Raw genomic sequence first — 15,544 nt, 5'->3', positions numbered from 1 at the left:
ATGAAATCGCAACTGTAAAAAAAAAATCCGACCGACCGACCCTATATTTTCGCCATATTACTTGAAACACAGGTATTTTTTATTTGGCCTTAGGTCAGAAAGAACACTTCTGATGTACATTGAATGAGCTTTAATGGGGGCATTTGCAAGGGTCAATGCTCAATTTATATTGTGTATGTGTTGTAACTACTTTCAAAACTAATAGTTTGTTATGAATACCAATTAGCTTTTGTAAGTGTCAAAATTAAGTTTATCTGTTATTTTGATACTTATTTCAAAAAAGGTACTTGACAATATGACCAATAAATGCCAAATATAGTTTATTATCATCAAAGAGGGTACTGACAAACAAAAGGGCAAAGCGGGACAAAGTGAAAAGGCAGCAGGATGCCAGAAAAAGGCAGCGGGGTGCTCCCACTGCCTATTGTGGCCTAGCTGGAGCACTGTTGCCCCACCTTATCCGATTCAGAATAAAACTCGATCGAGAAAAGATAGTGTACGAGAATGACACTTTGCTCGATATCATTATAAGAAAAGATTCCGGCAATTTCTGTTATATATATATTTATTCAAATAATCATTACCTCCAATATTTATTTTTTCATGTACAGTGTCTATGTTTTTTCAGAGGTTCTCGAAAACGTTTATTGAAGACGACGACGTGGTGTCGGTTGTTTAACTGTTAAAAAAACAACGTTTGTTCATTTACAATGTATGCAAACATTGAGGTCACTTATAGTTCATTGCCTAAAACAAGCCAATCACTGAAAGCCAAGTATTTTATGCACTCTACATGTATTTCATTGATTAGTCTACTAACATCAAACATCTACTAACAGTCAAATAACATGACTATACTCATATAATGAGACAGGGTGAAAGTCTGTACGTATTGCAAGGAAAGGTTCGTGACAAACCTCAATTTAAAGAAACATGGGGGAAATAATTACCCTTTATAGGAAAATTGAGATTGTTTTGTATACCTAGTGACCCACATTTTCTTTTTTCATTTGAAAAATATTTTATTTATTTTGAAAGATATAATGTAAAACAAATACCCACAATAATATCACAAACACACTCCGTCGACCTTAAAGCTGCACTCTCACAGATTGAAAGTTTTGACAACTTTTTTATTTTTTGTTTTGGAACGAGCCAATTTTTGAGAAAATGCATGGAAACCAGTAATATATAAGACTGCTGACAAAAAATTGGATCGCAGATTTTTATATTTAAGTTCAAAAATTGATGGTTTTTGACCGATAGTAACGGTTTAAGCCCTAAAACATTAATTTTCGAACGGTAATATGAAAATCTGCGATCTGATCTTTTGTCAGCAATATTCTATCGTTGTTTTCCAGATATTTACGCAAAATTTAGCTCTTTCCGAGACAAAAAAAAATAAAAAAAAAAGTTATAAAAACGGTATATCTGTGAGAGTGCAGCTTTAAACCATTGCCTAAAAGGTCGTTCACACACACTTTCGAAAAATAAAGAACAAAAAACTGCAAGAGCTTTATCTGTATGAATATATTTACTGAATACATACACTTTCAACTGATGAGTTCACCAGGAATAATTTTCGCCAATGGCTCTATAAAAATGACTATACGTACTATCTTCTTTGTATATATAATACCTTGATGCACATTATAATAGATGGCAGGAAAACATTCACGCGATAAACGTTTGAAAATGCATACAAATGTCATGGTAAATACATTCGTAACCGTACTAATGAGATGAAAATGATACCGTATATCTGTAATATGGTAGGTCTAATTATATCCCATACACGCATGTAAACGTGTATCACAATAGCAAGGATTGTTCTAAATTCTAATGTTATCGGGAAAACGCCTCATTTACTGTTTCATGTTTTCAGCATCTGTGGTTATAATTTATACAATGAAATTGAGATGACGATGATATTCAAGCATGATCTATATTGTTGCTAATGGTGAAAGTAAAACCTACTAGATGTGATTTGCGATTAACTAAACAAGAGCTTTATAATTGATTCGGGTCAGTTGTTTGTGTTAGTGTTAGTATTTGATGTGTTTATATAGTTTTAAGAAAAACATTGAGTTTTTTAAAGTTTCCAAATCAACCGGGAAACAGTTATAAGCCAAGAAAGGATTTTATTCCAAAATGGCGGAGGACGATAAATATTCACTTTTAAACGTTGTAGGCACTGCCTATCCGGATTACGGAACTAAAGAAATGAATGGACCTGAAACGCCAGAAAGCATCAGCGAGTTACATGATTTTGAACAACAAGAAAACAATAAAGCTGGAGTATTTCGATCCATCGAGTCACTTTTTTGGCGTTGCTTTGGACAAATGACCCCTCGTTGTCATGGAAGTGACCCAGTAGAAACGAGAAGAACATTGACGACGCTGTCTGGAGTTTTCGCCCCTGTATCAATGGGCATGCTAAGTCTGCTGCTATTTCAGAGAGCAGGTAATGCAGTATGATCGTGTGCTTTCTTTATTTTATAACTCATTCAATAACTGAACCACCACAAGCAGAAATATGTTATTTTTCTCTGTGCTAGAGTTCATTAGGTCTGCCCGCACCTTAAATTGGCTGCATCATGGCTTGACCCCCCCCCCCCCCCCCTCCCGCACTCTCTTGCAGTCACAAAGGAATTTAATGGCCTAAATGGGGTCCTCATCATTGAATAAGGTACACCGCCAAAGAGAATAATTTAGACCGTATGAATTGGTTGCGTCTAACAACGATAAATGCCATTAACTCCATTTGGAACACCTAGGCCATTTTCCGTCGAAAACTACATCGAACGTATGTGGACGGTTTACAATGTCAGAGTTCTTTACATTTAACTACGCTTTAAGAAGATCTTTTAGTGACTTCAATATAGCAGTTGATTCAAATGATTTAACCATTAGGAATCCTAATTAATGCAAAAATACACCTCATTGGCAACCAATTTGAACTTCATGATAGAAAATACACCTTAAAACACTACAATAAATAAATAATATTACTTACTATTAACAGTGAACTGCATTGTTGCATAAATCATTGAGATTCCTAAGATTTAAGTCTTTAAGTTATATGTAACTTCAAATTTTTGTATAATGACACCCGAGGTTGTTTACGAAGGAAAATGGCCAAGGTGCTCCGATTGTCAACCGGTACCAGCAACAATATTGCCGCTTACAACAAGGGGGCTCGACAAACAACAACAGGACAGCGGCTATATCATTTAAAATAGAACAGCTGTTCTGTTTGGTATAATTATCTTTTAAATTACTCTGTTCGATATTTTCCTCTTCTTATCATGTATAAATCGATCGGTGGTTGGTTTTACTGTGGTTGTATTTTTTCATTAACTACAATATGTCGACAGTATTCGATTTGTCAACATATTTCACCGGCATTGTGCTGTACTTTTTATCTACTAGTATATGCAAACGTTCAAGAAAGTGTTTGAATTAATTACTCCCAGTCAGTTTTAACAACGACAGAAAACGACCTTGTTGCATATGACTGCATCAGTATGCGGGTTACTATGGCCGGGCATGCGGTTTCAGCGTTTGCTATGTTGGATCATAAGACGACCGGAAACAAATGGAAGGCAATTTCTACGACTGCACTCGGAGGAAGCAGAAAAATGAATCTACATAGAAGTGGCTATTGGAGAAAATACCTGTATGTTTAGTGCTAATATTAATACATTTATATGATTCCGGAATTCGGCATGGATATAAAGAGTTTGCAGGAAACCCAGGAAAAACTTTGTTGAACATATCAAAGTGAGCAATAAGAATCTTTTATTACTGTAATATATACTTTGTATACGGATCCATCTCATATGGTTGTTTTTGCTGAGACATAATATTATCGAATCAAGTTTAAGTTATAGTATAACGTAGCCTTTTGATCGATTGTGCAACCTCAATCAAACATTCAGCAAATGGGCGTACTTACTCATATAGAAACATTGTAATTATGTAGGATTTGCTGTTCTCTCTCGTTTGTATACCCACTTAAATGTTTATATTTTTGAATACAGTACTGAATTGTTTATTAAAATATATTTTGGTGATGCTCTTTAAACTACCAACTTTATTATTAAGATTGTTTCGTACTCATGATGTTCGTACCAGACTCATAAACATTCACCAAGACGAAGACACCAATTGACCGTCTGAGTTATCTATTATAAGTCGGACTCATATTCTAGTAAAAATTAAAATATTTATTCCATTTCAATTTTATCACACTATTAAGCTTCAGTTTTTTCTGTACGAGTTTCAATATTGTTTCTGTCCCCAATGTATGAATTACCGGTGGTTACCTATTACCAGTGTAATCTGAAAAATCTGAATATCTAGTTCATGAAGAGCACTTCCAGTATCCTTTGTTTACAATATCTCTTGGTATAATGACGATGTGAAACTTTCAATAAATATGCAGTTACTAAGGTTACTAAACCCATTTATTTCATCAGAAACACAATTTTTGAACATTTCTATTCATATAAGTTACAATAAATGAATTAATTTTGAATAATTCACAAAACAAATTTTTACAGTTGGTATCCATCTTGTTGATTACGTCACTGAGCATGTGCTACTTGACTAAACTTCTGACTTTTCAATGTTGAATAAAGACACCAATATTGAATTCCAGTGAGTTTTCCACTTGTAAGAGAATGGTGGTGGCGTCCTTTGATAGGGGTAAATTAACATAACTTTGGCAAAAAATATTAGCATAATTCATATAATGTTCACTTGTTTTTAAACTTTTTATTCAACTAACCTATCAACAGTCTTATGAATGGCATTTTATTGCTACAGTTGATAATGTAAAGAGGTCAGCTGAGTATGCTTCTAAAAAAAAATGTTTTTGGGGGATATTTTTTTTTTAAATAAATTATCTGCAAACTAATGATATAGGGTGGCTGACCAAAAAACAGATCATAGATTTTCATATTTCCGTTCGAAAATTAATATTTTATGGCTTAAACCGTTATAAACGGTTAAAGAAAAATGCATAAAACAATTTTTGAAATTAAATAAAAAAATCTGCGAATTAATTTTGTGTCAGCAGTCTTATATAACTGGTTTCCATGGATATTCGCAAAAATTGTTTTGTTCCAAGACAGAAAATAAAAAAGTTGTCAAAACTTTCAATCTGTGAGAGTGCAGCTTTAAATTGTAATCTACACAAATGGTCAACAATTAAAAAAAAATTAGAAAAAGAGATAAGTTTTATATCTAGGATCGAGGGTTTTTTAGCAGACATTAACTCACTTATATTTTAGGCCATGGCCGGGAAGGAAAAACCAAAATGCAAAGAATGAAGTGATTTACAAGCATGAAAATAATTGGTTATTAATTGGTCATTGATTGGTTTTTGACCTCACATAATAAGTGAAAGTTTCATTCAGATTTGCAACACTGCATCGTAACATCAATTTCTGAAAACTAAAAGATGTCGTCCCAGTATCTAGTACATACCGTATTTGATTTTCAAAACATATTATAACAATTTATATCACAAATGCTGCAGGGATCCGTAGAATTCCTAAAATTGCGTCTATTGTTTAGACTAAAGGGCATTATGAAATAATTTGTGACAGAATACAAAATTATATATGTAAAAAAAATGGTCATTAAAGGGACTGTGTCACAGATTGGCCCCCCAAAAAGTTTTTTCTGTAATGAATCTCAGGACAGTTATCTAATAGAATGTGTTACGCTTTGATATCATAATAGTAAACAAATTACCAATATGTAAAAAAAAAATTGTGTCGGAGACCGGGTTCGAACCCGCGTCGTCAAAATTGAAGTCCAGCATTTCTTCCTTGCATCAAACAACTAAAAAGACATGTTAATAATCATTTAATGTATGTCTCTGACAGTGCCCGAAAAACTGAAACATTGCATTAACTGAATTCTCTTTGGTGTTTTTGCTTAAAATTAAGCAAAGGGAGAATTAAGGTTTTTAAATTTCCGGATTTTCTTGCTTAATGATAATTAATGAAGAAGAAGTTTCCCCTTTGCTCAGTGCTGTTTTTTTAAGTGAACTGAAATTATTTTTTCCGGGAAAAAACCTTGAGCAAAAAATAAATAAAATTGGTGTTACCTTGTCTTGCTTTTTGTGTGTGTGATATACCGGTATGTTTTGCAAAGTAAATAAATTGGTGATCAAAACTGCAGTACCATTTTTATACATGTTTTCCAAAACTTAATGACGTAAAGATCTTGTGATCAAAGTGATTTTTGTAATCTTTATTGAAGTATAATTATAAGGGCATAATTAAAGTGAAAGTTTTAGATAATGTGTGTTTTATTTGTGATCAAAGTGATTTTTGTAATCTTTTATGAAGTATAATGGCATAAAAGTGAAGGTTTTAGATACATGTAATGTGTGTTTTATTTATTTTAAAAATCCTTCTTTAGCATACAGTTAGACCAAAAAAAAAATGGTTTGGTTAGGGTTACATCCTTTTCAAAAACAGGTTGGTTAGGTATGTTTTTTATTTATTTATTTATTTTTAACCAGGTTTTTACAAAGAGTAACCTGCTTATTAAAATGAGTACTTCGTTGTTCGGGCTTGCGCGTGGGCGTTTTACGTCAAACTTACCTATGAAACTGAATACTTTTGGTTAGGGTTGACATATCTTGACTTAACTTGGTATTTTGGAAAAGTCTATGTAGACCTTTGATTGCGTTTGGGGCCCCTACAGTCAAGGCCAAGGTCACTGTTACGAAAAAAAGAACTACTGTTGAAACTGAATGTTTAGCTTTAGTAGGTGTTGACATATCTTGACCAAACTTCATATAGGAAGAGTTTATGAAAACCTTTCATGGGATTGCATTTGGAGCCTTTGGGGTCAAGGTCTATTTCGTAGTTAGGGTCAGGTTACATGAACCAAATGTATTTTTATTTAAGCCTTTCATAACTTGGTTTTACAATACTTTATTTTAAAAGTTTGAGTACATTTTTACAGTAAGTTTTTATGAATGTAAATTAAATTCAGTATTTTAACTTTTTTATCGTTATGCATAATTATAGTAGTGTTTTAGCCAGGAATTAAAAAGGGCAGGGTGGGCCAAAAAAAGGGCAGGGTGGGCTAAAATAGGGGCATGGTGCTTTCTTAAATGGGAAAACAATGCGCACAATATTAGCTTTGTATTGTTGTAAAACGACCATGTACCTTATCAAAGCACATGCATGTTCATGCACACATTGTAGTAATATCCCTACAGAATACTCTTGATTCTTTTTTCTTGTTCATTTTCACTTCAGACACTTTCTTTACCATCTCGAGTTGTTGTCACCAGGGCTCTCACAAGGCTGATTTTTTGGGGAAGTCATTTCTCCCACTAGTCAAATTAGGAAGAAGTGGGGAGACTTTAAGGAGACGAGATATTGTGCCATGCCACAAAACTTTAAATTCACATTTACTTTGATTGCTTTTACTAGATGGAATGTTAAAAAAGTGTTCTTGTTTGGCCTATCAAAAGTGTACTTGTCTAGAGTCTCCTTTTTGCAATGTAAAGTTTACCTCCAAAAAAGTGTATAAAATAATAAATACAAAAATTCAGAATGGCCTTATATATGAGATGTTAAAAACATTTGAGTGCAGGGGGCGAATCTTGTTTGGTACGATCAGGATAGGGTACGAATGTCACATTCAGCTTTGCTGTTGTTTACTTGTCTTTGGTTAAATAAATTTTAATATGCTGACATTTTAAAACAAAATGACATTTAAAATCTCTCTCCTTCATGAAAAACTCACTAATACTTAATAATAGAACTAGAAAATCGAAAAATAAACTCCGAAAAATGTTATGACAAAATGGCGGTGACTCGCCGAATCTTCTACTTTTAAACATCGTACAAATGAGGAAAATACTGTAAGTAAACGCTATATAAAGCAAATAAAAAAGTTTTGAGATATCAAAACAAATTTTCATTACGAACATTCAACACAAAAACTATCAAATATTGGTCATGAAGTCAAGTATTTGATTTTCTTAGCGCCACCGTCTGTTTTTCAATGACCGTCTGCTTCAAACGAAACACTGTTCTAAAAAGTGTGCCTTGTTTTTACACTGCAAGTATCAATTGTTTACTAATACTTGACAACTTTTTTCATCCTTTCTTCGCGTTTTCTATCGCAATTTAACAAACTTTTAATCATTTGACCAGTGTCTTCTCTGATTGGTTAAAATGGGACATTTCGATAATTGGATGATAGACGACCCAATTGTGTGATTAGGAGATTACCGATTATAAATTGCTAAATTAATTAAATTTGTAACAACATCGGCATCAAAGATCGACATTTAGAGGTACAACTTCGATGTCTCAGACAAGGAAAAATGTGTCATAATGAACATCAATTAGCACCCTGATTATAAGCGTGAACTACCGTTAATCAGACCCGCGGTGATGCCGGTCATGTGCCTTAGATCGCACTGATCTGTGACAGATTAGGAAACGGCGACATTGACCAATGAAATACTTTTAGGACGTAACTTTGTGATAAACAACGATCTGAATGGCCAGAAGAGCGCAAGGGGGCGGGAAAAATATGACAGGGCGTGTAAAAAGGGGCAACGGGGCGGGGTAAAAAAAGGGCAGGGCGGGCCGCCCTTCCATTCCGCTTTAGCTAAAACACTAATTATAGTTTGTGGTCTGTAACAAACAAAGCATGCTACTGTTGAAGCTGTTCTCATTCTTGTTCTCAATTTTCTTTTATCCTGTGGTTATTAATTAGGCCAAAAAAAATAATTATGTGGTTAGGTTTACATCTTGCCAAAAATCAGATAGGGTACAATGTAGGTAGGATTTTATTAAAATTATTAGCCTTTATGTTAAAACTTAAAGATACTATACTCCAGATTGGCCCCAAACAAAGTTTTTTTCTGTAATGAATCTAAGGACAATTATTTAATAAAATGTTTTACTCTTTGATATCATAAATGTAAAAAAAATAACAAAATGTAAAAAAAAATCGAGTCGAAAACTTAACCAGTGTTGTATCCACTGTGCTACGAAGGGTTACTCTAAATGGTTGGAATATTTAAGCTAAATACCTAACTTGGTTATATTACGTGATAACATTGACTAGGCAATCACGCATAAGGAATGAATTCTTCTAATTAGACATACCTTGTAATCTTTTTTAATGGAAAAATACGAAAAAAGTCTGCAAAAAATAAATTCATTGTAAACTATGTGAAACTTCAGTTAGTAAGTTTCAATGCATTGTACACATTGATACCAAGTTTATGTCAGTTTTCGACAATTTTTTTCTTTTTTTTCGCTATTTCATCATACGGAGTACAGCCCCTTTAATTGACATCATTGGGTATAAAGCTTTTTAAATTACATAAAAATTATTAAATCAAACCAATTTTCTTTTTTTAAGAAAAGTGTTTTTTTACGGACAGACAATAAAAATGGTAGGTTCAGAGGTTACTTCATAGGTAGAGTTGGTTAACCTGAACAAGAAGTTCTTTTAAGGCCACAGTCATTTTCTAATGCATAAGTTTTTGCCAAAAAATGTGTTTTCCCCAAAAAATTTAAGTGTTTTATGACAGAGTTGAATGAAAAAAGTGAGAAAAAATAGCTGAATTCAAACATAGTGGTATTTGTTTTCATGCAATTATTTAAAATACTGACAGTATCATTAAATTTTGATTATTTTTTTTTCCAGTTTTGAAGCTGAAGACAAAGACATTTAATGGATCCAGTTGTTCCAAAAGATACAATCTTGTTTAATACAGTGCGTGTGTAAAAGGAAGAAAAAATAAAGCCCAAAATAGTTAATTGAATGATGCACATATTTCAACAGTGATAAACGGGTAAACAAAGATATAGCTTACATCATACACTTGATATGACAATTTATTTTTTGTCCTTGAACTAGGCTTGTTTGGTTCAGTATAAATATGGTACGCCTAGTATCACAGCTGATTTAAGTACAGTATATGAAAGTGAGAGTACTACTATAGCTGTACGGGAGAATAGATTATTAAGTACATTAGAAATGGTAGATCATGTGTTTAAACTTGCGACCAAATCATGTCACATGTATGACTAATACAAATGTATGTACATCTTGTTTACTTATTTCAATGTACATAAATGACCTGTAAAAACCAGAAGAATCAGGCTTAGCATTGCTGTACTATATAATTATAAACATTGTGTTAACAGGTCATATGAGTTTGTTGTATACAGTGGGAAAAAGGGAGTATTAAAGTAAATCATACTCGGATAATGTGAAAATGACATATTAAGTGGTTTTAAGTGTTCAAATACAATTCAGATTGATAAAAATCGGCTCGTCAACACTGTGAATAAGCAGTAAAAAGATGGCATCTTTGCTGATTGAGAATAGAGGCGAAGGAAGTTCCGTTCTCGGATCGGAGTTTGTAAACAATGAGAATTATGGGAGTCATGCTAGTATATCAGATGATGGAGTAAGCCAAGCAAACAGTGATGATGTCCCTCTGATACATTCTCCGATGGTTTGGCGACTTCCAAGACACATGAGTATGAGGACCATATCTGTCTCAGAGAACGCGCGGAGGACGCTGAACACGTTTTCGGGAGTTTTCTGTCCAGTTGCTCTCTCAATGTTCAGCACATTTCTCTTCCTTCGAATAGGTACCTACGCTATTGTTTTTCACAGTCTAAAAATGTCTTTGGTGTATAAATTCTGATATGGTTTAAGATTATTATTATTTTTTTTATTAAATTATATAAGTTTTTTTATTTAGTCATAACATTTTCTGCTTACAATGTATATGTGTTATGTTATATTTATCAGGTGTATTTTATATGCTTTGGTGTCAGCATTTTTATACTCCTGCATTTTATATCCATCTTTTCTTTTTGGTGCATATTTTTCTTTGTTTCCATCTTAAAGAAGCCTTGTTGTCTAAATCTTCATCTTTCATCTTATGTGATATTGTTTTAGTCTTTGATAATTGTTCGGTAATAGTTAACCTGCACCCGCTACTGGAGTTATTGAAATTATACATGAGCGCAAAGCCCGGGTTGTATACCGGTTAATTCTAAAATGAGGGTTATGGTACCTGTTTTATACCATGTTGCCAAAGACAATGTTCAATAACTTGCATTATGAGTATATTAGTGAAAGCCCTGTTATTTATCCGCAGGCTAGTTATTGCATGATAAGGCTCCACCTACCCCTGTTTACTGCATGTTCAAATATTGGAGTTAATGCATAGTAAAAACAATCAAAAAAATCCAAACTTTGTACAAACCTTTCAAAGTGATACAAATATTATTATCAATATATCAAACACAATTTTGAATGATAAACTTTTACGTACTTAATAATGCATGTACCGAAAATATCATATAAACTGATAACAAGAATGTAACCGCAGGGCTTTTTCTATAGTACCCACGGGTCCGACTATCGGACCCATTCCCATTTAGCAATATATAAGATATTTTTCCCAATCTTCAGAAAAAAATCCCAATCCAAAAAAAAAATTTTTTTTTTTTTTTTTTTTTTTAGAAATTATTTTTACCTGTACTGGTTCATTTTCAACATACTAATAAATTATGTCCTGTGAAGTTTTTTTTGGTAATTGAACTCAGAAATCATTGATTTTCATCACATTCAGAGATCGGAAATATGAAATATTATCTGTCATGATTTATTGCAATAGATATTTACACCCCAAGGATTGATATTTCAGCCATTGTGGGTCTTTTAAAGGAAAAAAAAAACTAATATTAAATCATTACCTAATTGCAGGAGACTAGACAGCTTTTTCTTTTAACTGTAAAATTTCCCAAAATGTCTAGGGTCTTTTTCCCAAAATGGGCAGAAAAAGCCCTGAACCGTGCTGAGGATCAAAAGGGCACATTGTATCTGAGGCAGTTAATAATTAAAGCTTTATGAATTTCATAGAAATTGTTAGAAAATTGTACCAAATATGTGAAGTTTGTTTGAATTCATAATTACATTTCAAGTTAATATCAAAACAAAAGAAATATTTGATTTTCTTAAGCATTTAATTCTTTGAAAGCGAAGGGTGCACATTCTGGTCTCCATGAGGGCAAAAGGGTGCCATCAAAAAAGGACAGGGTGTCGCACCCTCATATAACCCTCTTGCTAAAACCCTACTTAAATCAAACTTATTTCAAATCATGTGAATTGATATCAAGTTGATGGCCTGAGCACTTAACATTTAAAAATAAGTCCTACTGAGGTGATGACCCTCGGTGGGTCGGTGGACCATTTAACAGACACATACCGTTATTTGGCTTATTAGTGCTTACTGGTAGATTGTAACGGATGATATTTATGATCATGAAGAGTTTAAATGTAAAGATAAATTCACTTTTAAATATCATAGCTTTAAAAAGTTCATAATATACTTGAGTTTGCAAAATCTGATCATTGTGGTTAAATACTTGTTAAAAAAATTATGACTTAAAATGTTAGTGCTATCAGCTTGATCTCCATATGCAAAATAAATTTTGATGTGTCTTTTTACAACCTTTTACAGTGTCCAATAAATTGCAATATATACGCATCATACCATGCTACAGTGCTCAAGCCAGGGTTTGAAAAGGGCAAGGTGCTCGATCAGATAGGGCACTTTTGATGCTCATTATAATGAGTCCTAATGGGGCACTTTGCAAGGGTCAATTTTCAATTCATATTATGTATGTATTTACCTACATTCAATACTAAGAGTTTGTTTTGATTACCTTAGCTGCAATCTTAACTTAAGTATCAAAGTTATGTATATTTATTACGTTTATACTTATATCAAATGTCAAATTAATATCAAAAATAGTTCACAATCATAGAAGAGGGCTCTGTCAAACAAAAAGGCACAGTAGGGTACAGTAAAAAGGCAGCAGGGTACTGGAAAAGAGTAACAGGGTGCTGTCCCCTGCTATTTTAAGGCCTAGCTGGAGCACTGTCAAACAAAAGGGCACAGTGGGGTTCAGTAAAAAGGCAGCAGGGTACTGGAAAAGGGCAACAGGGTTCTCTCCCTGCTATTAAGGCCTAGCTGGAGCACTGTCAAACAAAAGGGCACAACAGGGCATAGTAAAAAGGCAGCAGGGTGCTGAAAAAGGGCAGCAGGGTGCTCTCCCTGCTATTTAGGCCTAGCTGGAGCACAACATGCTACATAAATTGCACAGCGAACTTGACACATTGGTACAAAACAGTTACTCATGACTTGATCAGACCTTGAGATTAAAATAGACATATGTCACGCTTCACGCTTTTTGTTTAAAACTCCAATCACTAGAGTCGAGTGTGCTGTGCATTTACAATTACTCATTATTTGTTAGCACTAACTACCCTACATCCATTTCAGGTCCTGAAAATTTGCCAAACTTTATTTTCTTCTAACCAAGGACCCAGCACCCTTAATTGATTTTTTTTTTCGGAATAAATTAAAGGTTAAATTTGTTGCTGATGATTGTTGATTTATTTGTTGTTTGTATTGACAGTTTGCTGCACTGGGTACTTCACTCATTTTGACCCCAATTGACCACTCGCTCAAATGGTTTAAGCACTTAAGTGGTCAGGTCAGTCACAGCTGCATGACTGTATTGGCCTACTTCATCTTCATAACTTCTGACAGTGTTTATTTAATTTGCAATACGTTAATTTTTTTTGTAATATTACATTAAAACACTAAGCTGCTTTCCATTAATTTCAGGACAAGCAAATAGCCAATTTTGCTAGCAGGAATTCTCCTAACCATTGTCAAATTGCTATTGGCTAATTTTATTCTTCAAAGCCAATTGTTTATACATGTATAATGCTTGTTGGATTTTTTTATTCAGTCAAAGTTAGCCAAAATATATACATTGGGAACTATTTATCCAAACAAGCTTATTTTTTTCAACTAATGTAATTAATTAGATCTCTAGCAGTTGTTGGACCTCAGTGGTGGAACTCATTACCAAATTATTTGAAGGACATTGCTAATGAAAAGCAGTTTAAGTCAAAACTAAAGACTTACATGTACTTGTTTGGGCGGTTTAACAATTAGAATGTTGTGTAAATGACTATATCAAAGACACTAAACTCAAGAGTGACTATACGAAGTACTTTTAAAATCATATCGCATATAATATTTCTTTAATATCATTGCTAATTTTGTTTATGTATGTATGCAATGTTTTGTTCTGATATTGTACAGCGCAACCGAATATTTTATACATTTTTGCGCTATATAAATGCTTTGTATTTGTATTTATTTGTATTTGTATTTATTTGTATTTGTATTTATTTGTATTTGTATTTATTTGTATTTATATTTATTTGTATTTATTTGTATTTGTATTTATTTGTATTTGTATTTATTTGTATTTGTATTTGTATTTATTTGTATTTGTATTTGTATTTGTATTTGTATTAGATATGCAAACAAGCAAGGAGATACTGTGACACTTGTGACAAGTTTATAAAGGTTTTCATTACAATTGGATGCTGTTGACCATATTCATTGAATTTGTAGCCAAAAGAAGTCATGGTGATAGTGTGTAAGCTTATTTATTCTTGCTCTTTGGCCTTGCCCATTTGGCAAGTGCTCAGATAAGATTGTTCATCATTTTAGGTTTTCTTTAACGTGCACAGTGTATATTACTGTCAAATGGGACCCCCATTTTACGTCCCTCCCAGAACGATTAATGTTTTTTAAGTGGTACGTAGAGGATTCAAACCTGCAACCCCTAGATTGAAAGTCCCGAGTGTGTAACCACTAGACCATGCATCTGCCACAAAAAAGTAATTAATTACAACGTTTATAAATACAATAATTAATAAATAATATTTTGACCGATCTCAATCTATTTCAGGACTCGTGATTGGCCAGGCGGGCATTCTGATCACCATTGTCCAGATGCTATTGGCCTACTTGATCCTGTTACTGACAGTGTTCAGCATCTGTGCCATTTCAACCAATGGAGCGGTGGAAGGGGGTGGAGCCTATTGTATCCTTTGTCAAGAAAAATGGCGTACTTTTTAGCATTGGAAAAAAGTATGACATACCATATTCTTTAAAAAGAAATGTTTTACTGTCTTCTAAAGGTTATTTCCCCTTGCAAAAACTGTGTTCATTTTTCCCCCAAATCTTAATATTTTTCCAATACAGTCGAAAACCCCGCTGGCTCGATATGCTTGACACGATTTCCTTGTTGTCTCAAAGGACCAATTTTGTTGTACTCTATGTAAGCATTTCTGGCATATCAAGCAAATGGGTTTTGACTGCACCATACAAATACAATTACTTTCTGTGAATGAGTAGATAAGTTATGCATATATGGAAAACAACAACAAATGATATCTACAAGTCCAGCTTTAATACAGTAATGTGTATGCATAAAATGTCTGAGTACATGTATACATGTACTTGCAATTGTATAAGGTATTTGGGCATGATTTTTTTCTCTCCCAATTTTTTTCTATTTGGGAAAGGAAAAATCCCCCCCCCAAATCACTGGTCAATATTCTATTTAACTGAGTAGTTGGTATTCAG

The 15,544-nt window shown here is 33.4% G+C and overlaps 1 protein-coding gene across 2 annotated transcripts in view; it reads left to right on the top strand.

Annotated features, from left to right (window-relative positions):
* The first annotated feature begins 1,895 nt into the window (after positions 1-1,895).
* Positions 1,896-15,544, top strand: part of LOC128246812 (solute carrier family 12 member 9-like) — a 39,073-nt gene continuing 25,424 nt past the window's right edge. The window contains exons 1-2 of one of the 2 annotated variants that reach the window (XM_052965265.1): positions 1,896-2,464; positions 14,865-14,999. In XM_052965265.1, the coding sequence (XP_052821225.1) occupies positions 2,152-2,464; positions 14,865-14,999 (448 nt within the window). In that variant the 5' untranslated portion in view covers positions 1,896-2,151. Of the gene's footprint in view, positions 2,465-9,708; positions 10,665-14,864; positions 15,000-15,544 lie in introns of those variants that run through there. The other variant, XM_052965266.1, reaches the window with a different exon arrangement.

The sequence above is a fragment of the Mya arenaria genome, chromosome 9 (assembly GCF_026914265.1).
Source record: "Mya arenaria isolate MELC-2E11 chromosome 9, ASM2691426v1".
NCBI classification, from domain to species: domain Eukaryota; kingdom Metazoa; phylum Mollusca; class Bivalvia; order Myida; family Myidae; genus Mya; species Mya arenaria.
Note: the sequence above shows the minus strand (reverse complement) of the source record. Positions and strands in the feature narration are given on the sequence as shown.